Source organism: Emys orbicularis, chromosome 4, assembly GCF_028017835.1.
Source record: "Emys orbicularis isolate rEmyOrb1 chromosome 4, rEmyOrb1.hap1, whole genome shotgun sequence".
Classification (NCBI taxonomy): domain Eukaryota; kingdom Metazoa; phylum Chordata; order Testudines; family Emydidae; genus Emys; species Emys orbicularis.
The window spans coordinates 12,890,927-12,916,088 of NC_088686.1; the positions used below are offsets into that span (position 1 = coordinate 12,890,927).

Consider the following 25,162-nt stretch of genomic DNA (forward strand, 5'->3'; position numbering starts at 1 on the left):
CTTTCACACAGCCATCAGCATGTAAGGCACACCCAGCTAAGTTACATGAATGTTCTCCTACCCACTCATGAACTGTAAACAGGGAGACACCTGCAAATTCCCCGAGCCTTGCACCCCAGAAATGTGCGTCTTACACTGCTCAAGACTGCCTTGGACAGAGCAAGCTCATAAGTCCATCATTTTATCAAAGAAAATGAATATTCATCAGCCCTTATTAACCCGTGCAGAGATTCCCCAAAAACTTCAGTCAGAGTAGACTGGTTTAGATAAAATATAAAAACAAGTTAATTAACTATAGAAAGAAAGATTTTAAGTGATTATAAGTGATACAGGCATAAAAGGTCAGAATTGGTTACAAAAAGAAATAAAATCGCAATATAATTCCTAAGCTTTACCAAGTTAAGTAAAATTTGAAGCAAACAGCTTTTCTCGACCCTCTGAATGTTGCCGGCAGTTCACAGTTCTTAGTACACAGGCTGGATACCCTCCCCAGCTGGGACCAATCTCCCCAGTTCAAAGTCTTTCAAGCAATCTTACTTCACTGGAGGTGGGGAAGGAGAGAGGTAATATAGAAGCCATTGTCTCTTATTTTATACCCTCCTCCTCTCCTTGAGGAACAACCCCCACCCCCGCTGGGGTATAGACAGAGAAGTCTCCTGTGTATGTGCGATTCAAAGCATGTCTCAGATGAATTGTAAATTTCTTGCTCGCACCTTCTGTGTACATGACATTTGGGATGATATGCAAGACCTTTATTATTTCTGAGGAGCTGGTCTGTGGGCATTTCCCAGACTCCCAAAATGTTGAGTAACAAAGTAATCCTAGCAAAATCTCATAACTCCATATACAATGATGATACACACATGCTAATGATGATAATGTTCAGTAGCTCATGAGTTTTCAAATGATCCCTCACAAGGCATACTTTGTACAAAATATATAACCATAGAAAAGTGGTAAATAAGGTGGTTACAGGGGGTTATTTTGAGGTACTGTGTGTCACACGGACGCTGGAAGGTGTAATTTCCAGCTTGGGTAGACATACCTGCGCTGGCTGTGGTTGAGCTAGCGTGTTTAAAATACAAGTGTAGCTGTGGCAGCGTGAGCTCAGGGAGGGGCTAGCCGCCCCGAGTAAGATCCTACCCAAACCTTAGGTACGGACTTAGGTGCCTAGCCCCTGCTGCTGCTCATGCCGCAGCAGGTACACTTCTATTTTTAGCATACCAGCTGGATCAGAGCTAGCATGGTATGTCTACCCAAGCTGGGAACAACACCTTCCAGCTCCAGTGTAGACATATTCCACTCACTTTCCTCAATACCAAAGTTACTACCTGTTTTTATAATTTTTGCCTTGCTAATGGAAATGTTTTATATTTTTGTGGGAACTTTTTAAACTTCTGTTTGCTTTTGAAGAGTTTGTTTTCCTTTTCAAAATCTTTTAACTTCGGATTTAAAGAAAAATTGTTCATTTTTTTTTTTTCTGAATTTAAGCGTATTCAAGTCAATTTGGAAAGTATGGCGTTCGTACACAGAAATCACCTCTGAAGACACCAGCTCCTCGGAGATATGCTCCTGTACCTGTATCAAAAGATGTGAAAATCTCACAGAAAATTTCCAAGAAAGAGAGACCTATAGCAGAAAAGGAAAATGTGCCCAAATCAGCGTATGGAAGTGTTGTGGGTAAGAGTCAGAGGAAAGTTCAGAAATAGCCTTCCTTTGTCCCTTCACTGATATGGGCATGGCCAGTGGCTATTATTGCCTGTATCATCTTCACGTTCTCTGAAGACAGTTCTTATTGGATTACCTGAATCTAGGCATACACATTCAACATTTCTAAAAATGTGTTTGGTGAAGGGTTAGTGCTGGCAGTAAATGAACGACTCCCGGAATTCAAGGCAGTTCTGTTAATGAACACTCTGGATGAACTTCCCCACCGTCTTGCCATTGCACTTTGACCCTAACATTAAGTAACTAATGAAGGGTTGTTGTCAAGCTGGAGGCAGGTGTTGAGTGGGGTCTATTCTGTGTCCAATAATATTTAATATTTTCATGTTCGACTTGAAGGATGAAGTGGTGAGTGTGGTATTTAATGGCCCTGTACGTTACTCCTTACTCAGGCAAAACTTGTGACTTCTGAGTAAGGAATGTTGAAGGGAGCCCAGAACATGCATGATGCACACCTTAAAGGTCTTTCAGACACTTGAGAGGATAGGATTAAAGTGCAGTTCAGCCTTCATTACAGTGGTAGAATGAACTTAAATAAAATGCAGTCAAGTCAAGTGTAAGGTGGTTTGTGTAGGAATGCAGTATCATACCCACGGATATTGAATAGGGGAGTACTGGCTAGGTCAGAAGAGTTACAATGGTAGATAAATTGAACACTGTCACAAAAAGTCAGATGGTATACTGGATTACATTAATAAAAACAGAGTATGTTGACCAAAGGAGGTGTTTAACAGCCCTACTTGATACTGGCTTGGCAGCCCAGAATTCAGTTTTCAGCACCATATTTAAAAAGCACAAAGACCTGGTTAAGTTTGAGTGACCTTTTGAGGACACCTTAAAAAATCCAGCCCTTGCACTCTTACCCTGTGGACAAAATGTTTGTCTGTCACTTGGTTACTTCCTGCTTAGACTACTGAAACCTCCCCTCTGGCCTCCCAGATTTTCCTCTTGCTTCTCTCCAGTCCGTACAGAATGGCCCTGGCTGAAATAATCTTTCTTGCCTTGCCAGGCCATCTGCTTGGACCATGTCACTCCATCTTTGAATCCTTTTCCTGGCTTCTTACCTTCTGTATCAGAATGAATCTTCTCATCGTTCATCCCTGACTACATCTCTATTCTCATTGTTTACTATTTCCTTATATGGCTCAGTGCTCCATCAGTTAATTCCACTTCCCCTCTTCCTTTCTGCATTTTTTCCATTCCCTATCCTGGTGTGCTAGGAATCTATCTTTCTCTTCAAGTCTCTCAGATCACTTCTGGGGAGCATCAAAAAGTAACCCACATCAATAAAAAGCCACCCACTATAAGATGGAATCAAAAAATCCCCAAATGGTCCAAGACAAAATGTTTCTCTGAGTGTGGTTGTTGTGGCAGTGGCAGTGTTGGTGGTTGTCTTACTGTTTAGACTTATATGATTCTCAAGTTTTAGGGTCTGGATTCATTCTGAAGGTTAGTTTACACTACAAAGGCTTTGCTGAAATCGCTATACTAGGAAAATGACTCTTGCCAGTATAAGTTGTGTTGACATGGGTGTTTATGCCATCATGTTTGTCGTTTAGGGGGTTGATTTTCATTTATTTATTTAACACTCGTAACTGATATAGCTATGCCAGCAAAACTTTGTAGTATAGACCTGGCCTGAGGGCCCCATCTCTAAATATACCCATATTAAATAAAATACACTGATTCACTGGTCTTGTGAAAACAGTTTGTTTCCTTTGCCATGTGTTGTATGGTTTCCAATGTTAGGGTGTTCCTGTTTGTTATTTCTCTCATCTCATTGTTGCATAGGAATCATAAATAAAATAACATGTTTGCCTGAATGTTTTTTAGGCGTAGCATGTTCTTTGGTGCTGTAAAAGTGCATTAGTGATTATCTTTGTGGATTCACGGAGGAAGGGTGATGTCCCAGAGGACTGGAGAAAGGCAAATATAGTACCTATATTTAAAAAGGGGGGAACAAAGAGGACCCAGGGAATAAGAGATCAGTCCGTATAACTTTAATACCCAGAAAGATACTGTAACAAATGATTAAGCAATCAATTTGGGAGTATCTAGAGGATAATAGGATGATAAGTAATAGCCAACAAGGATTTGTCAACAATAAATCATGCCAAACCAACCTAATTTCCTTCTTTGACAGGGTTACTGACCTAATGGATGGGGATAAGTACTAGACACAATATATTCTGATTTTAGCAAGGCTTTTGACTCAGACCCACATAACATTCTCATAAGCAAACGGGGGAAATGGGCTCTAGATGAAATTACTATAAGGTGCAGGTCCAACTGGTTGAAAAACCATACTGAAAGAGTAGTTTGGTTCACTGTCAAACTGGGAGAACGTAACTAGTAGGATCCCTCCCCCCAGCATCTGTCCTTAGCGCCGGTACTATTCAATAATTTCATTAATGACTTTAAATAATGAAATGGAGAGTACACTTATAAAATTGGTGGGTGACACCAAGCTGGGAGGTGTTGCAAGCACTTTGGAGGACAGGATTAGAATTCAAAAGGACATTGTTAAATTGGAGAATTGGGCTGAAATCAATAAGATTAACTCAGTAAAGACAAGTGGAAAGTACTAAAGTTAGGAATTAAAAATCAAATGCTCAACCATAAAATGAAGAATAATTAGCTAGGCAATAGTATTGCTGAAAAGGATATAGGGTTATAGAGGATCAGAAATTGAATATGAGCCAACAGCATGATGTAGTTGTGAAAAAGACCACTATTCTGGGGTGTATATTAACAGGAGTGTCCTCACAGGAAGAAATTGTTCCATCTTACTTGACGCTGGTGAGGCCTTAGCTGTAGTACTGTGTCCAATTCTGGTTGCCACTATTTGGGAACAATGTGGACAAATTGGCGGGAGTCTGGAGGAGAGCAACAAAAATGATAAAAGGTTTAGAAAACCTTTAAGGTTAAAAAAACTGGGCATGTTTAGTCTTGAGAAAAGAAGACTGACTGGGGACCTGATAACAGTCTTCAAATATGTCAAGGGCTGTTATAAAGAGGATCGTAAGTTGTTGTTCTCCATGTCTACTGAAGGTAGAACAAGAAGTAATGGGCTTAATGTGCAGGAAATGTGGTTTAGCTTAGATATTAGAAAAAACCTTCTAGCTGTAAGGATTGTTAAGTACACCTCTACCCCGATATAACGCTGTCCTCGGGAGCCAAAAAATCTTACCGCGTTATAGGTGAAACCGCGTTATATCAAACTTGCTTTGATCCGCTGGAGCGGGCAGCCCTGCCCCCCCCGGAGCGCTGCTTTACTGCGTTATAGCCGAATTCGTGTTATATCGGGTCGCGTTATATCGGGGTAGAGGTGTACTAGAATAGGTTACCACAGAATGTTGTAGAATTCTTATAATTAGAGGTTTTGAAAAACAGTTTGGGCAAACACCTGTCAGGGATGGTCTAGGTATACTTGGCTCTGCCTCATCATGGGGGGCGGGGGAGGTTGGGTCTGAACTAGATAACCTTTTGAGGTTCCTTCCAGCGCTATATTTCTAGGATTCTATGATTTTTTAAAACCAAATTGATAAATAGTTTCCATTGCAATATTCTCGTAAATCTAGTTAAATATTTTATAGTGGTTATTTTTTTAAATGAATGAAATATTTATTTATTGAAATGAAAATAAGCCACTTAAATGTATTAAATATGTTTACTAATAATGTTGTTTATGTTTTTCCTATTGTAGGTGGAGGGAGACTTCTGGAGCAGATTCTGAATTCTCAAGAAACTCCATTGAGACAAACTGAGTCTTCTGAGAAGTCGTCATTAAACACCACCAAAATGGCCTGGCATTCTGAGAGAGAGTGGTAAGTAAATGTGACTGAATCAGAAGTTCATACAGACTTTTTATTTTTAATATGACGTAGGTATGTGCTAGACAGTGGTTCTCAACCAGGGGTACGTGTACCCCTGGGGTTATTCAGAGGTCTTCCAGGGGATACTCAACTCATCTAGACGAATGATTCTCAACCTGGGGGTTGCAGGACAGGTGTAGGGGGTTGCAAGCACAGGGCCAGCATTGGGGGTGGCTAGCGAGGCAATTGCCCAGGGCCTCACACCAGCGGGGGGCCCTGTGAAGCTAAGTTACGTGCTTCAGCCCCAGGTGGCGGCCTTTCGGCTTCAGCCCTAGGCGGTGGGGCTTCATCTTCATACAAGGCTCATAAGTGAAAAACAAGCTGAAGTATCACACTGAAACGTAAATACAATATTTATAATCTGTATCGATTTTATTTTATAATTATATGGTAAAAATGAGAAAGTCAGCAATTTTTCAGTCATAATGTGCTGTGACACTTGTATTTTTATGTCTGATTTTGTAAGCAAGTAGTTTTTCAGGGAGGTGAAACTTGGGGTACACAAGACAAATCACACTCCTGAAAAGGGTACAGTAGTCTGGAAAGGTTGAGAACCACTGTTATAGGTAGGAGATGCACTAGAGCAGTGGTTCTCAACCTATTTACCATTGTGGGCTGCATATGCAGCTCTTTATGTGTTATGTGGGCCACATCTACCTGTATGGCTCTGAGGATGTCACATGGGCCACAACTGTGTGCTGATTGGGCCACGGATTGAGAACCACTGTATTAGAGAGATTGGGTCTGGGCCTTGGGTCTGACCAAGATGTGCTTGGGGCAGGACCCAAAAAGGGGAAGCAAAGGTGGCTTTATACTACCATTTTGCTTCCATGATCTCCAGGGCTGCTAAGGGCTTGTTTTTATAACAGCATAAGAAACCTTAGGACAACTGTAAGTAATGATGGCTGGTAACCAGTCTCCCAAAGGGCTGAAAGGGCTCACTGGAGCACAACAGCACTGTGCGTGATCTCCCTTCTTCTGGGTATATTCCCTGGGTTGTAGAGGGCTGGAATGTAGTGGCTTAGAGCCAGTTACATTGGCAGTGTTCCAATAAGGGGTTCCCCATGCCAATGGAATTCTCCATTTTCCAGTTAGGGTAGCTTTTGGCCACTTTGCATTAAGGTGTTTTATCAGAAACTGCTATCTGGTTCATATACTGTCTTAAAAATAATGTATGGATATTCTTTAAAACTTCATCTAGAAGGAAAATGTAACTATTAGTGCAGTCAGTTTCTAAGCCTCAGAACAGGTCAGGAAATTTTATCCTTCCTGTCTGAAGAACCCTCTTCCAGATTACGCTTTTGTTGTCATGATTTCACTACATTTTTATATATTACACTGATGGCTTGAACATGTAATCTGGGGGGGAGGGGAAAGCACTTTGCACCATATTCTCATTTAATTAACAGTGAAATTATACCTTAAATTCAGATTGAAATAATTGAAGTAACATTGGAAAATTGAGAAACTTTTCACATTGGAAATTAATTAATCACTGTTATTTTTCTATCTCGTTCCTAATAGTGTAAATACTGTAACTATTAAACAAAGGAAGCAATATAATTGGCCAAGGCCTCTGTGAGAAGAAGCAATTTCCTTTCTGTGTAAAGGTTTGATACTTGTGCAAAGTTCAAATCCATGTTAAAATTCTCAAATTAGAAGCTAGTTGTTTCTAAAGTCAGTCAAGAAGCTGTGAGATTTTAGTAATATGTAATCTTCTCAGCAGGCCTCCTGCCCTGCAAACTGACTCAATCCCTGCCTTTGAAGGCCCCCTCCAAGATTACAATTCAATTAATAAAACAGTGAAGAAAGCGGAAGATGTGCTTCAAGATCTTGGCCAGCTGAAAAGAGAAATGCATGGCATGCTCCAGGTAAAGTGGGTGACCATATTGTTGGAATGACTAACCATTTCAATAAGAAAAATAAGCAAATGTAAACAGAATTATGATATCTGGTACCGACAAAGATTGCCCTTGCTTCCTCCAAACAGAATTATGTTTACAAAATGACTTGGCTGAAAGTTGTAATCTGCTTGTCTGAAAAGGGTTCTGGGTCTGGGATATAATTATCTCCCAATAAACATACATTTATATCTGGATTATAAAGCCACTATGTTACTTTACCAAAGCAGTAACTTTAAAAATCCAGTCTATACAGTAATAGTATTAGTAAAGAACTTTTTCTTCAAAGTTTTTAAAATGTTTTGATTTTTAAATGCTGCTTTCTGCCATCCTCTCTTCTCTCCCCGAGTATTCTAACTGCAGACCTGATTGAGCCATTCACGTTTCAGAGAGAAAAGTCTTTGGCTTATTGCATTTATTAAATAGGGGGGCGTGATTTAAACCAGTCCTTTTCCTACCTTGTCAGCTGTTCCTTATGATAAAATAGCCCAATGTCCAAAGTGCAACCTGGGGCGCCGTTACTTGCATGTTTGTTCTTCTGCTGAGCTAGTCCCTTTTGCTGAAGTGGGTCTTTGCTGGCAGCAGTGAAGATTAGTCGCTGGCTTTTAAAAATGAAGAAGCTTTAGCTATTTATGTGTATTTAATATTTTATTTATGAAACCTAGATGAAACAATGTAGAACAATGTGGTACTACAGAGCTAAGATGTCTTAAATGAAAAAATATCTAGTGCTATATCTATAGTACTACTGCTTTGGAGCTACATCAGTATCAGAAGGTCTGACCTAACAGTGACAGCATTATCTGTGGAATAGAGTAGACTAGCTCTCCTCTGGCAGTACTTTGGAAATATTGGAGCGCTTGCCTTAAAAGGACAGAAGAGGAGAAAGGGATGGCAGGTTAAACAAGAGCAAGGGGTGAAAGAATCTCCTCTGTTTAATTAGTGGTATAAGCAAAGACAAACACAGATACCCTTCAGGCTTCCCCTGTGTAGTGTTTGTAGCAAATCAGCTTAACAGTTTAGGAAGAAAAGTCAGCTGGAAGACAGATGAGAATTTTAGCAGAGGTGGAGTTGAGGTAGAGGGGGCGGAGGGTGGGTACATAGGCAGTGTTGAGAAGCCAGTGGTAGGTTGCAGACACAGAAGATGTAAGAGGAAAAGAAGAGTTTGGGCTCAAACATGATTCCAGCTTAGAAAATGTAGACAAATAGAAAGTCTGAGACAAGGAAGCATGGTCCAGTAGTTAGGGCACAACCCTAGGACTTGGGAGACCCAGATTCAATCCTCTGCTTTGCCACAGACTGGCTGTCTTTGGGAAAGTCACCTTGCCTCTCTGTGCCTTAGTTCCCCATCTGTAAAATGGGAATAAATAGCTCTTCTCTACCTAATGGGGGTGTTGTGAGGATAAAGACATTAAATATTGTGAGGTGCTCAGATACTCTGGTAATGGGGGCCACATAAGTACCATAGACAGATAGGTGAGAGGAAGGAAATGGAGTTGTGCTTGAGGATGCTCCTCTTGTCCGAGAGAAGCATGCTGAGACATCATACAAGATATTTTACCTAGACTTTTTATTCACCTAACTTCTAAATACTGAATTTAATTCTGATAGATACTTATTGTTGAAGTTTCAAAGAATCTTTTTCTGTCTTTTTTTCCCCCCCCCTGCCCAGGAAGCAAAAGCATGGAAATCAGACATGAATGATTTTGTTAAGGTATAGTGGGATTTTTTAAATTTAATTTATAGAAACTTTGTTGCTTCCTTTATCTTAATCTTTTTCAAAAGTTGTCTGTTACATTCTGAGCAAATAGCCCAGAGTAGGGTTTGAGTAGTTCTGTGACTTTTGATATTCTGTTTTAGTGAAATATACTTAGGGGGGCAGCATTTATAGTCTGCTTTCCCAACTCTATATCAGGTGGACTGCTAATGTGATAACTGTTTTGTGCTCTGTGTGTGTATATAAATACACCACAGCTAAATTCTTGATGTTGCACCTTTATCACTAATTTCAGATGTTTTATTGAGCACATATTTTAACCTTGGCTTTTGTTCTTAAATTCAAATGTACATGAAGGTGATAGATAATTTGTGAGGGCGGCAGGCAGGCGGCTTTCGGCGGCGCGCCTGCGGGAGGTCCGCCGGTCCCGCGGCTTCGGCGGCAATTCGGCGGCGGGGACACCGATGGCGCGGCACTGGCGGACCTCCCGCAGGCATCCCGCCGAATCCACAGGACCAGCGGACCGCCCACAGGCGTGCCACTGAATCCGCGTGACCAGAGGCCGAAAGCCGTCTGCCTGCTGTGCTTGGGGCGGCAAAAAACATAGAGCCGCCCCTGCTAGTGGGGGGGACAAACTGGAGCATGGGCTCAGGAGCTAGTGGGGTGATGGCCTTGAGCCTGGGGACAGGGGGGGGGGAAGGAGGGGCTGCAGAGACCCATGGGGACAGGGGCAGACATGCCTGACTGAATGGGAGAGGCTTGGGATCAGCCAGGGTCTGCATGGGGGAGGCTTCCCAACACCCTAACAATCCTCCTCCCCAAGAAAACCCCCACCCACATCCAACACCAAAAAGGTTCACTCCTAGGCTCCTTCCGTCTCCCTCAGCTCCTCTGTTATCCCTGACTTCACCAAGCCTTTGCACTGCTTCTGACAGGTGCAGTAAATACAGTTCTGTATTGTAATTTAAATGAATTACACAACGTTCTGTATTAATATGCCTAGTAAGGAATCTCTTTGTCAAAAAAAAAATTACCAGAATCTTTTTTTTTTGGTCTGTATTGTTACAGACATACATGCTGACAGATTCTTTGAAATAAATTACCAAAATAATTGAAACTGGCATGATTATATTGTGTTATTTTGAAAAATAAAATTTGCAGAATTTTCAAATATTGTATGCAGAATTTTTAATTTTTTTGGCACAGAATTCTCCCAGGAGTAGTATGTGCACCACTGACACAAGGAGCCAAGTATGCAGGTGCACAAGTGATGTACTAACTGCCGCAACTGGATGCTGACATAACTTGAGTCAACATAAGTTTCTAATGTAGACATGGCCTAAGAAGTGGCTCGGGGTCACTTTAGCTGGTCATTAGCATGTCCAGAAGAGCATTGTTATCTGCCTGCATCTCTTCCCCACTTCTTTTATTGGAGATCAGATGTCATCTTTTGTGTACTTCCAGACAAGAGTATGAGGCCCAATCATTGTTCCAATCTCTGTGTTCTTGTGCATTGGTGTCCTTTATGTTCATACTTAGTGGTTTAATTACTAATTTTGTTTTCAACTTGGTGAAATGTTTTGCAAACTAAATGGCTTTTAATAGATTTTTCAGTATTTCTTATAAAGAAGTAAATTTCAGTGGCATATGGTGCTACTGAGTCACGTAGTGCTATGTTACCTGGTGTTCCTTATTAGCAGATTGATTTCAGTGGGAGTTATGTGCCTTTATCAGGGGGCAGAATTTAATCCTTATTCTTTTAGAATGAATTATGCTTTAATGCCATTGTACAGAGAGATTAACATGTGATTTCTACTCCTTACATTTAATGGTTTCATCTTTTTCACATGCTATATTGCTTTCATATTTTATCAGCATTGTGCCTCAAACATGGTATATTATACTTTAATGTTTGACAAGTTTCAGATCTCCTTCCATTTGTTTAAGTATTGGCCCTAACTTTGCAAGACACTGATCTCTCTTTAGTTTAGGTTTAAAGTCAATGGCATTTGCTCTCCACCTTATTAGATTGGGCCTTAGAATTAATGATAGATGAACACTAGATCAGATTAATGTACTCTGTTTAGAAAAATGATTTAGTATGTTAAAATAATAATTGTTTTTCTTAAATTTTAGCCGACAAACCCTGTTGTTGCACCTAGTCTTGCTGAATGTCCTCAGGTCTCCAAGCCATCTATTCTTCAGACAGTTAAATCACCAAAATCCGTGTTGAAGGATGCTGAAAGGATTTTAAGAGGCGTACAAAACAATAAAAAAGTCCTTGAAGAAAATTTGGAAGCCATTATTCGTGCAAAAGATGGAGATGCCATGTATACCTTTATTAATGCTTTGACTACAAACAGGTGGGAATTTCATTTAATCTTCCATGCTGCTACCCACTCTACTCTACTCATAGTACTAGTTAAAAAATATTGAACTGGTGTAGAGCAGAAGTGAAGGCAGCTATATCAAAAAAGCGGAAGGTGATAGTAATGAACATAAAGCAGAAGCTAGCATTGTAGAAAATTGATAAGGGAGGCAAAGAGACATATGGCAACATCTGTGGCCAGCAGAGTTGAGGAAAATAAGGAGGTTAAATGTACAAGGAGGGAAAAAATGCCAGCAATGGCATTAGTCCAAAACTAAATGGAAATGGTAGAATTAGGAATAATAATACAAAAAAGATAGAAGTGTTTTGTGACGGGATCCCCGGGGTGCAGCCTCGGACTCTCCAGCCTGGGCTGTCTCTCACAATGCTTTGCTAGTGATAAGCAGCAAACCTCTCCAGGCCCTGTTATCACTCGGCATAACAGCATGTGGAGCCCCACACCCAGCTAGATTGCCCCACACCCAGAGCCACTCATGAATCACACAGAGAAAGGTACCAGCCAAATCCCCGCAGCTCCCAGCACTGTACCTCAGGAATATACCATCTTGCACTGCTCATCAAATTTATTAATTGGTTCACCACTTCATCAATGGCAAGTGGATATACACTGGCCTTTGCAAACCTGAGCAGATTTACCACACACTTCAGGCAAACTCACTGGTAGAGATAAACAGTAAAACAAATTTACTGGCTACAAAAGATAGATTTTAAGTGATTATAAGTGATAGGCAAAAAGTCAGAGTGGTTACCAAAATAAAATAAAATATAAACATGCAGTCTAAACTCTCAACCCTATTAGATTGGGCAACATCTAGATTAAGCAATTTTTCTCACCCCACTGGATATTGCAGTTCATAGTACACAGCTTTCGCCCTTGAAACCTGGGCCAGTCCCCTCTGTTGGAGTCTTCAGAGTGTCCTTGTTGCTTGCAGCATAGGTGGGGGAAGGAAAAAGGTCAAGCATGGGGCCCCTGTGTTCTATTTTATACCCTCAGTCCATGTGCCTGGAGAACAGAAGTCCAGGCATGTCTGGTGGGCGTTGCTGAGTCCCCAGGCAAGGTTGAGCAATTCCTCTGGTGTGACCTTATGCAGGTGAGTCATTGAATTGTAGTTCCCTTGCTGGACAATGGCTGTTTAATGGTTGTTTGACACCCGCCCGGGTGTTGGTTACTTTCCTTGGCATTGTCTCTGGAGAGCTAATATCTGGGTGCTTTCCAAACTCACAGCATATTTTAGTGACAGCCATACAACACAATTCTCATAACTTCATATGCATTAATTATATACATGTTTAGATAGAACAGTGACTTTCAGCAGATCATAACCTTTCCCCTGATACCTCACATGGCCTGCTTTATATACAATATCACAATTATATACAAATGAGGAATATGGGGGTTACAGGACGCTCCCCCAAGGTATAGAATGTCACATGTTCAATAAATATTTGTTCTGTATTTGGGAAAAACAGATGATGTAATCATATAATATGATGATGGCAACACTCTTTGTATTCTGCTAGTATCCTGAAAGGATGTTAAACAGCAGCTACTGAAGTTAGACATTTTAAAATCAGCAAATCCAGATAACTTGCATCCAAGAGTTTTAAAGGAGCTGGCTGAGGAGCTCACTGGACTGCTAATGTTGATTTTCTGCAAGTCTTGGATCACTGGGGAAGTTCCAGGAGACTGGAAGAAAGCTAATGTAGTGGTGATATTTTAAAAGGCTAAGAAGGATGACTCTTTTAATTATAGGCTTATAACCTTCTGAGGTTAACCCTAGGCAAGATAATATAGTGTCTGATACAGGACATGATTAATGAAGAATTAAAGGAGGACGATAAAATTAATCACAATCAACATGGGTTTATGGAAAGTAGATCCTGTCAAACTAACTTGATATATATTTTTGAATAGATTACAAGTTTGGTTGATAAAGATAATAGTGTTGATGTAATATACTTAGAAATCTGTAAGGCATTTGACTTGGTACAGGATGACATTTTGATTATTAAAAACTGGCCTTAACTTCCTGTTTCATATGATACTAGTAAAGAAAGTCAGATTGTCTCCAGAACAGCCATGGTTTAAACGTTTGTCTGATTGCTTTTGTTGTTGCTACTCCCTGTAGCAGGCTCACAATTTCAAGGTCCTGTTGGGGCTCATTCAGTCAATATATGTCTAAAACTGTAGCCAGCCTCTCTGCAGATAGTACAATGACATGCACCAGTATAACAACCCAGGTATATTTATTTTCTATTCAGATTAGCAAAGCTGCCACAGAAAATACTCTGCATGCTTTCTCAATGCTCTATTGCTTGCTCTCTGTCTCGTGACATGAATCTGATTTTGACCATTACAGAACCTGTTTCCATGTTGTGAGCACCCAATCTTTCTCATACCTTTGTTTTTTTAGGATGTCTCTATAGTTTCTGTTCTAGATATTTTATCAGTTGCTTACATAAAATTATATATGCAAAATATATTTTGGTGGTAATTGGACTCTCATCTCTTTGATGTCTTGAATGAAACTAGTCTCCCTCTTGTAAAGATTTTCTGGGAATGGAAATCCATAATAATTCCTTTTTGGAGAAAAAGACTTCCCTGTCTTTAAATACTCATCTGCTCACTCTCCCCCACCAAATTGGGAATATGTTTTTCATTCTCTCTTGCTTTTCACCTTTTGTTCAAAAAAGGAACATATGAGGCAATAGGGACTGGTATAGCATCTCATGAGAGTAAGTGCATGGCACCTACTTGTGAGGCAGATTAATGGTGCTAGGGCATAGAAATATGGGCGCTTCCAACAATGATGTACTAGAAGCACAGGTGCAGGCATGGGAAAGTAGTATGAATACATCCAATACCTTCAGAGATCAAGAATTGTAGGTAAGTTAATAGTCTTATTTTCCCTGTGCTTTTTAAAGCCTCTCTCAGAACACGTCACTACATTCTTAGGAACTAACTCATCACAGTTTGAGAAACATTGACCTAACATAGCTCTTTCTTCTTTGTGTTTCAGACATGTATTGGAGGAGATTCGTATCAGAAAGACGGTAGATGAGTGGATTAAAGCAATCAGTGTGGAAATTCAGGTATGGCTGGAAGAAAATGTTTGAGTTAAAGTTTCTCGCATTGTAAGACACTCTTGTGGTTTTTTAAAATGTAGACTTTTAAGAAATATTGTTCACTCTCAATATGAAAACATCAGGAGACTATTAGGCCAATTAGTAGCTCAACAACAAAATATCCACACCTATTTTAAAACTTGTTCAGTTTAATGAAAATCACTACATCACAGTTACTGTTTAACATGAAGAACAAACTATTTGTCAGAACTTCAAAGCTGCCCCCAGCCTTTCGTAATAGACTTGAACATAAAATCTCATTTGACTATGTTTCCATTTGATCTTTAGGCAGAAATGGCAAAAAATGATTATGAACAAACACAATATAATCAAAAAGATCCGAAGACTCCATGGATCAAGAGAACACAGAATACCAGGGATATGAAGACCAACAAAGAAATTAAAGCAAAAACTCAAAAAACCCAAGGATCTTTAACAAAGAAGTATTTATCTGCTGCTAAGCCTTCTCAGAAGCAGTCAGAGGATAACTTTAGAAGACACAGCTTGAGAGGTTACTCAGTTTCTGAAACTTTGCTGAAGAAAGAAGGAAGGGCAGAGGTAAAGGGTTTTGTTTATTATTTGTAGTTCCTTCTGGTAATGACTGCCCTACTTCAGTTTCCAGGAGAGAACTGAATTGGAACGGTCAGTGTCCTGCTTTATGATTGACAGTAATTAAAATGTTCACATGTAAGGCAAATATTTCTCTACATACAGTGCTAGTTGGGTAGTATCTGTAATACTGCACATTTAATTCTGGACAATTATGCTATAAGGCACAGGATTTGTAGGGTTTGTTTAAAGGGTTGTTTGAGTGTGCATTACTTCATATATAATTAATATTACCATAAATGCAAATTTAAAATAAAATGGCTCCCTCCTTTGGGTTTCCATTGTGAAGACTGACTTTATTTTTATGCTTGTAGAGTACAGCGTTTATTGGCGCTTAATAAATAATATGTAACGGTATAAAAAGGTAATGTTGATTGTATACTTGATACTGATTTATGCAAAAGTTGTTATGCATAATGACAACTAATTTATCAAATTACATAGGAAGTAAAACAAATGCCAAGATTTACAGTTCACCTAACACTGTTTCATTTCTGTATCTTATTTGTCCATAATACATCACAAAATGTAAAACTGCTGGAAAAAATGTGTAGCAATAATTACACATTTAGTTCTTCACATATGGAGAATTTAGAAATGGCTTTTGTTTTGTGCAGGGACCTCTGAAAGCAAGCGCTGTGGTACAGAATGAAGAGTATCTGTCCCAGGTATATGGGAAACCAATTTACCAGGGCCACCGCAGCACGCTTAAAAAAGCGCCATATCTCAGGTTCAACTCTCCTTCTCCCAAATCCAAACCTCAAAGACCAAAAGTTATAGAGTGTGTTAGGGGTAAGTAATCGTTTGACATAAATGTTTAAATTATAAACAGGTGTGTCTGTCGTCACTTCCCATTAGGTGCTTTCTTTCAGGTTTTTCTTTTCAAATTCCTTACAGCAGATTCAGTTGCTTGTTTACAGCGGGCACACTCTTCAAGTTAAGCTTTAATGGGTTGTGATAACCGTTCTCTTTTTCCTCTCGTTATTTGAGAGAGAACCTTTCTGAAATGCATCCCCGGTACATGTTGTAAAATCAACAAGTTATATTATTATGGGCATAGCTATGATAGTCAGTCATACTTATAATGGAAATTCATCTTCAGGCTTCTGCTTATAGTCTCTCTTCTTAATATGCACGTAACGCTCTGAAGGTTTTTTTTTGTTACTGTATCAAACTTTAGATCCCGTCTCTTTCAAAACTGTCATTTTTTATGAGAGATTAGCAATCCATGATCAATTCAATATACGCTTTTACTGTGTTTTAAAAAAATATATAGTTGAATTATTACACTTGTCATATCTCCATAGTTAGAGTTGCATTTAAAATGGGGTTTTACTGTGTAGCAAATATCTGTTTTTCTAGACATGTAGGTGGCCTTTAAGTGTGGAATCATAGAACTAGAAGGGACCTCGAGAGGTCATCTAGTCCAGTCCCCTGCACTCTTGGCAGGACTAAGTATTATCTAGACCATCCCTGACAGGTGTTTGTCTAACCTGCTCTTAAAAATCTCCAATGATGGTGACTCCACAACCTCCCTAGGCAATTTATTCCAATGCTTAACCACCCTGACAGATAGGAAGTTTTTCCTAATGTCCAATCTAAACCTCCCTTGCTGCAATTTAAGCCCATTGCTTCTTATCCTATCCTCAAGGTTAAGAAAAACAATTTTTCTTCCTCCTCCTTGTAACAACCTTTTACGTACTTGAAAACTATTATCATGTCCCCTCTCAGTCTTCTCTTTTCCAGACTAAACAAACCCAATTTTTTCAATCTTCACTCATAGGTCGTGTTTTCTAAACCTTTAATCATTTTTGTCGCTCTTCTCTGGACTCTCCAATTTGTCCACATCCTTCCTGAAATGTGGACACAATACTCCAGATGAGGCCTAATCAGTGCAGAGTAGAGCAGAAAAATTACTTCTCGTGTCTTGCTTACAACACTTCTGCTAATACATCCCAGAATGATGTTTGCTTTTTTTGCAACAGTGTTGCACTGTTGACTTATTTAGCTTGTGGTCCACTGTGACCCCCACATCCCTTTCCGCAGTACTCCTTCCTAGGCAGTCATTTCCCATTTTGTATGTGTGCAACTGATTGTTCCTTCCTAAATGGAGTACTTTGCATTTGTCCGTATTGAATTTCATCCTATTTACTTCAGACCATTTCTCCAGTTTGTCCAGATCATTTTGAATTTTAATTCTCTCCCCCAAAGCACTTGCACCCCCTCCGAGCTTGGTATTGTCCACAAACGTAGGTGTACTCTGTATGCCATTATCTAAATCATTGATGAAGATATTGAACAGAACCGGACCCGGAACTGATCCCTGTGGACCCCACTCGTTATGCCTTTCCAGCATGACTGTGAACCACTGATAACTACTCTCTGGGAATGGTTTTCCAACCAGTTTTGCACTCACCTTATAGTAGCTCCATCTAGGTTGCATTTCCCTAGTTTGTTTATGAGACGGTCATGCGAGACAGTATCCAAAGCTTTGCTAAAGTCAAGATATACCACATCTACCCCTATCCACAAGACTTGTTACCCTGTCAAAGAAAGCTGTCAGGTTGGTTTGACACGATTTGTTTTTGACAAATCCATGCTGACTGTTACTTATCACCTTATTATCTTCTAAATGTTTGCAAATTGATTGCTTAATTACTTGCTGCATTATCTTTCTGGTACAGAAGTTAAGCTGATTGGTCTGTAATTCCCTGGGTTGTCCTTATTTCCCTTTTTATAGATTGGCACTATATTTGCCCTTTTCCAGTCTTCTGGAATCTCTCCCATCTTCCATGACTTTTCAAAGATAATCGCTAATGGCTCAGATATCGCCTCAGTTAGCTCCTGGAGTATTCTAGGATGCATTTCATCAGGCCCTGATGACTTGAAGACATCTAATTTGTCCAAGTAATTTTTAACTTGTTCTTTCCCTATTTTAGCCTTTTCTGATCTTACCTCATTTTCATTGACATTCACTCCATCAGTCGACCAATCACCACCAACCTTCTTGGTGAAAACCGAAACAAAGAAATCATTAAGCACCTCTGCCATTTCCACATTTTCTGTTATTTCCCCCCGCCCCCATTGAGTAACGGGCCTACCTTGTCCTTAGTCTTCCTCTAGCTTCTAACATATTTGTAGAATGTTTTGTTGTTACCCTTTATGTCTCTAGCTAGTTTGATCTCGTTTGATCTCTCACATAGTGTTAGTTCTTATGCCCTTTGAAATGTCTATGTGGTTTGTGTTTGATATCTTTTCATTTCTACATTAAAATGTTTGAAGTTGTTGCTGAAATTTATCTGTGGCAGTCAAACTTTTTAAATCAGCTGGTTACTTTTAAAAAACATCTCATTTCACAAAAACTTTCAGAGAGCTGAATCCTGATCTGATCTGGTACGAGGACTAACTTTTAGGATTATGGGTAGGATTAACTTTTGCCATTATTCTTCATAACTTAAAGTTTTCCTTTAGCAAAACCTGGGGACTGTTCTCCCTCAAAGAAACTCATAAAGAATTGCCCTCTATCAAAATGGTTACTATCTCCCATTGTTCTTAATACAGCTGAAGCTATTGGAGATCTCTGTTTTTGTATAGTCTGTAAAGGAGGAAGTTTAGCAAATATGGCCATCCCCCCGAATCATTCCCCGTGAAAGTGACACTAAGCTGGCCTTTAAGGTGTGAGGAGGCAGAGGGGGTCACTGGGAGAATCCAGAAACAAGGGGGGTCCGAGAAGCAAGAAGGAAACCTAAGAGAGTTGGAGGGGAACACGGTGTGCAGGAGGGGAAAAATGGGGACATGTGTAGCGGACATGTAGGGGAATGTAGGAGGAAGCCAGATAAATAGGAGAGGAAGTGGGGAAGAATATGAAGAGTAGGAAAGGGGGAGAGCAAGCATAAGGAGGAGTATAGAAGACAAGACACTATGGGAGACTGGAGGGAGAATGTGAGTTACCAAATGATTACATTAATGTCTCTCAATGTAAATGTGTGGATATTCAATGTGGTGAAGGTAGTGTGCAAAAGGGAAGGCTGATGTGATTGGAAGAAATAGTTGGTTAGGGTGCTGAGGCAGTTAAAGGCTAGAGTGTGTGATTTGTTGCATACATGATTGAGGCAGGGATAAAGTGTGTATCTGGGGGTGGAAGAGTAGAGAGTACATATGATTAGTTGTTTTAACATTTCATTTATTTGCTTATGTGGCTTGTTGTCAAGGTGGGTTGCATAGAAACCATATCTGTTTCGTAACAGAGCTTTTTGTGTATTAACTACAGTGAGTGTTGTCAATATGCCATAGGCTGTATAAACAGAGATTGACTGGATGAAGATGGGTAATTCTGACACTGTTTTTTTAAGCAAAAACAGATCAGTTTAGGAAAAAGGTCAGACTGTGCTTTAAATGTCACATGGTAATTATGATAAACAATTTAGTGGATATCAAAGAGTAGTAATGACTTGTTGTGACCGGGTCCCCGGGGTGCAACCTGGGCTGTGGGACTGCTGAGCCCTCTGTCCCACCAACCTGGTGTAATAAAAGTATCCTAAAATAATGGAGTTATCCTGTAGTTGGAACTCTGTGCAAGTTACATTGATCTCTCTGTATCTTGATAATAAATAAAGTAAGACATGTTTATTTTCTCTTTAGGGGAAAAAGAGGGAAGACGACGGGAATATACTATGTCATTTCATGAGCATTTACTGTAAATAGAGCTTCCATAGAGTTAATCTAGTCCTAAGCTTTCCAACCGAGGTTTTAGCCTGAGGTAGGATGGCACTTGACTGGTACTTAAAATACCTAATTTTATTACCCGTCTTTGCCACATACTTCTTGGGTTGACCTTGGGCAAGTTGCTTAAATCTTCTGTGCTTCAATTCCTTGTTAGTAAAATGGGTGAAATAATACTTTCCAATAGGTATTGGGAATAATTTGTTCATGTTTTTGTGAGGTGCTGATATACTACAGTGATTGAGACTATACAGTGGTATAGACTAGATACTTGTAGACTGTTATCAAGTGACCCTTTAACTTTCTCTTTGTTAAGCTAAATAGATTGAACTCTTGAGTCTATCATTATAAGGCATGTTTTCTAATCACTTTAATCATTTTTGTGGCTGTTCTCTGAGTGCTGTCCATTTTATCAACATCCTTTTTGATTCCCGCTCCTGGAGATTGCATACCATGTTACATAGACCACAGAACCATTGAAAGTAGTTAGCCTCATGGTTGATTGTCAAGAAAATCTAATTTCATTAAAGTGACTCCCCTTCACTAATAGCATATTTCGGTTGTGTTAAATTTAGTGTTGCAACAAGGATTCTGCTAGTTAAGGCTGAAATGGACATTTTTAGATGGTCTTTTCAGTCATTTATAACTTGCTCAACAGTTTTCCTTTGCAACTAAACTTCCATGAATAATGCTTGATATCAGTGCAAGAATTCTCCTAGGAAGTTGGGGGTGGAGAAATCCATCTATTCCTGGGTAATCTGAGTGTGTGAAGGAGGTTTTTTGTTTTTTTTAAAGAATTTTTTTGTGCTTGGATAATTGTAACGGAAAAAGAACTTAAGTTTTAAATGCATCATGTTTTACATGTATGTTTCATCAAAAATCCAGTTTCTGCTAAATTTGAGTGGTTTTTTTTTTCTTTTCAAGAGAAAGGAATAGTTAAAAGCACTTGAAAATCATGTTCGGAGAATGTACCAAGAAATTCAGATTGCTCTGTATGTCTGCTCAGTCGTAATTGTTATTTACCACTCTGCCAGTCTTTGTCATTGCAAATATTTATCATCAGTGATTTTATATGCTCTTCTGGATCATCAATGAAAATGTTTAATAGGGTTGGGCCTCCTACCTATTCTTGTGGAACCCACTAGGAACCTCCCCAATTTGAGGATGTTTCCTCATTGACAATTTTCGAGATCTGTCAGTTAGCCACTTCTTAATACATTTAATATGTGGTTTATTGTTATTGTATAGTGCTATTTTTTTTAATATTGGTGTGAATCTAGAGTAACTTCAGTTCATTAATTATCCTGGATTTACCCTAGTATAATTGAGAGCAGAATTTCTCCCTTAAATCATAAAGTGTATACATATCTGTAACCTTTTAGATTATTGTTTAGTGTGGTTAGGCTAGTGTTGCTATGTGAGAACATAAGAATGGCCAAACTGGGGCAGACCAATGGTCCGTCTAGCCCAGGGGTCGGCATCCTTTGATACGCGGCTCGACAGGGTAAGCACCCTGGTGGGCTGGGCCGGTTTGTTTACCTGCTGCGTCCGCAGGTTTGGCCGATTGCGGCTCCCACTGGACGCGGTTCGCCGCTCCAGGCCAATGGGGGCGGCGGGAAGCAGCAGCCAGCACATCCTTCAGCCCGTGCCGCTTCCCACCGCCCCCATTGGTCTGGAGCGGCGAACCGCAGCCAGTGGGAGCCGCGATTGGCCGAACCTGCGGACGCAGCAGGTAAACAAACTGGCCCGTCCCACCAGGGTGCTTACCCTGGCGAGCCGCGTGCCAAAGTTTGCCCCACTGTCCTGCCTTACAAAAGTGGACAGTGCCAAGTGCGTCAGAGAGAATGAAGAGAACAGGGCAGTTATTGTGTGGTCCATCCCCTGTTGTCCAGTCCCAGCTTCTGGCAGAACCTTATCTGTGTTTAAATTCTCAAGTTTAATGTGGCATAATATACATTTTTTGCATAGAATGTATATTGCATAGGAAGCTTAATGTATGCACAGCAAGAAATACAGTACTCAATATATGTTCCACTCTGCTTGATGTTTAGATGTTGTTAAATAGGGTTAGTTTGTGAATACATTTTCAAAGCTGGATTGACAAATCAGTTTTCAGATGTTGATGTTGTGGGAAGTTTTCACAGTTTGTCCTGCTGCAGTGGTTGAAAAAGGTGAGTACTAACTTCCGGGTGGACAGTTAAGAAGCAAGACACACATCCCAAATTGGCGGTGAGCTCTATACTTAGATTTCATCAATCAAGTATCTAGTGTAAACGCCTCAGACACTATAACTTTCTTAACTTTGAGTCACAGAGTCCCCGTGGGTACTCCAATCTATCTCGTCACCTAGACAAGCCTGCCTTTGTGATAGATGTTCCCTTACACCAAAAATCACAATAATATTTAGGGTACACCAAGTCCCAGAGGACCAGTCAGTTGCACCTTAGCTCTCACACCAAAGACATTTGTAGCCAATCCTATAATAAACTATCAAAAGATTTATTAACTAGGAAAAGAAAATAAGAGAGTTATTTAGAAGGTTAAAGTAGGTAAACAAGTGAGTCACTCTTAATTTTGAAAAAGTAATAGAAACTTCTATAATAAACAAGCACTATATGTCTTTTAGGGCTAATCCATGCCAAGCCTTGGCAATCTTTTGCTTATGCTTGGTAATCCTTGCTCCTCAGAGTCCAAGCAGCATAAAAGATACAGGGTGTCTCTACACATACAGTGCTGCAATAGCACAGCTGCACTACACCGACAGGAGAGCTTCTCCTGTCAGTGTAGGTATTCCACCTCCCCAAGAGGTGGTAGTTATGTAGACGGAAGAAGCCCTCCCATTGACTTAGTGCTGTCTACACTGGGCGTTAGATCGGTATAACTATGTTGCTCAGCAGAGTGCATTTTCCATACCCCTGAGCAGTGTAGTTACACCGACATAAGTTGGTAGTGTAGACCAGTGGTCCCCAACCTTTCCATGTGGCGGGCGCCGGACGACTAGCTGCCGAGGAGCGTGGCCGCCGGACAAGCAGCCGCCGAAATGCCGCTGAGAAGCGACAACGCCAAGAAGCGTCGCTGCCAAAATGCCACCGAGAAGTAGTGTCATGAAGAGGCGTCGCTGCTGAAATGCCGCCGAAAATCAGCGGCATTTCGGCGGCAACGCTTCTTGACGTGGCCACTTCTCGGCGGCATTTTGGCGGCTGCTTGTCCGGCGGTCAGTAGGCGGGCGTACATAGATGCCTCGGCGGGCGCCATGGCGCCCGTGGGCACCGCGTTGGGGACCACTGGTGTAGACCAAGCCACAGTTCCTCCTTGTTAGATCTTTTTATTCCTTTTCCCCTTCTGCTTCGAGTTACAAATTCAGCTGTAAGGAGGAATTCAGTTGTGCATCTTCTCTGCATGGGTGCTGGGAAAGCAATTCTGATGTTCCACAATGTTTAGTTTGGTGTTGATGGATTTTCTTTTGTTGGGCAAAATATAACACCTGTTGGGAACTAGTATTTTACACTTGTTAATGCTTCTCTCCTGTCTGGTGACTTACAGTCAAAGAAAAGCACTTAAATATTACCCTATAACATGGCATACAGGTATTATAAGTGAGATTAATACATGCAGCAATTTAATACATACAGCAATTTAAAAGCATTTCATAAAGTCTAAACACATTTTTGTAACTTTCATACCTATTTTAACAGTATTAACACAGAGATGAGCCACACTGGTTCCAGCTATATATTTGTTAGTGTTCAATGAGGCCTAGGGGCCTTGGCATGTGCTGCCAGCATCAGTTTCAAAGGGGTAGCCGTATTAGTCTGGATCTGTAAAAGCAGCAAAGAGTCCTGTGGCACCTTATAGACTAACAGACGTATAGGAGCATGAGCTTTCGTGGGTGAATACCCACTTCTTTGGATGCATGCATCAGTTTGTATTTCATTGGATTATAAAGCCAGCAATGTATAGTATACACGGGTTATTTCTTGTTCTAATCGATCTTAGGCATTTTATGTTGTGATTTATTTTCAGTCAATGTCAGAGGTAGTTTCTACTTAAGTTAAGATTTTTTGTTACATGTTATTTAAATGGAAGGAGAGCTGCTTTCTTTAACTAAATATAGGGTTGTATATAGAATTTCCCTTATTCCTTGTGGTGTTTCACGTACAACCCTACTTTACTTTTCTCTCTCTTTCATAAATCCTTAAAGGTCAACTTACTGTCTTTCGATAGCAGTTTCAGTTCTCTTATCATTTGGTTTGAGTGCTGTGCAAAATAAAAAACAGAAGAAAATTCATTGGCAGGAGAGGTGCCATAAAACGGGTATTTTTGGTGGGGGAAGTTGAGAGTTTGGTGTATCTTTACAGAATTTCTTCTGTCAGTATTGAGGAATATAACTTCTTCATCACTTCCAACGTTTTTTATTTATTAGAACAATGGCTGGTCATACCTTCTCTGTTGTTAAAGCAGTTATACATAGTTATTGCAATCAAACAGTTTGTATTACATAAGCTTTTACTAGTATACGACATCATGTGAATGCATGTGAGAGATGTATAATTTAGTTGATTCTCATTTCAGGTACTAAGGTAAAGTCAGCAAGAACACAAACCAACTCTTGCACACAGAAAGTAATAATCAGTCCTAAGAGGCAGCGTCCACTTTCTGCACCCCTTAAAGAAAGCCAGTATCTGTTCAGCCCCAGCAGAGAAATGCCTGATGTGTCCGGTCCACTTGAAGGCCATCTAATTCCTATGGCTATTCCATTAGGTAAGAACAACCAAAAACCTAATTAATTGTATGGGCCAGATTCGTCCCAGCCACTTCTGAGAGAAGCATCTCTTATCTCTCTGTATAATTTGGGGAGCAGTGTTAAATTCTGATGGGACACCATAGAAGCTAAACTAGCAGAGGCTGCAGTGGGAATCTGTGTATCCTCTGGTTCTTCTAGCCAGGCCCACTCCAAGCCAGCACCACTCACACCTTGTCCTGCCTGTTTGAGGACATCCTGGTAGAGGAGAGATTGCTGGCATTTTGCACTGCAGCAGCCTCCTTCCTGGTACTCTTCCCGTCACTGAGACTCTGCCCTTGGATCTACAGGAGGAAC

General features: G+C 40.3%; 1 protein-coding gene across 1 annotated transcript in view; it reads left to right on the forward strand.

The window, feature by feature from the left end:
* Positions 1-25,162, forward strand: part of KIAA0586 (KIAA0586 ortholog) — a 114,645-nt gene that overhangs the window by 20,168 nt on the left and 69,315 nt on the right. The window contains exons 9-17 of the mRNA XM_065402626.1: positions 1,492-1,680; positions 5,432-5,552; positions 7,324-7,471; positions 9,174-9,215; positions 11,355-11,581; positions 14,628-14,700; positions 15,022-15,291; positions 15,960-16,134; positions 24,637-24,825. Coding sequence (XP_065258698.1) covers positions 1,492-1,680; positions 5,432-5,552; positions 7,324-7,471; positions 9,174-9,215; positions 11,355-11,581; positions 14,628-14,700; positions 15,022-15,291; positions 15,960-16,134; positions 24,637-24,825 — 1,434 coding nt within the window. The remainder of the gene's footprint in view (positions 1-1,491; positions 1,681-5,431; positions 5,553-7,323; positions 7,472-9,173; positions 9,216-11,354; positions 11,582-14,627; positions 14,701-15,021; positions 15,292-15,959; positions 16,135-24,636; positions 24,826-25,162) is intronic.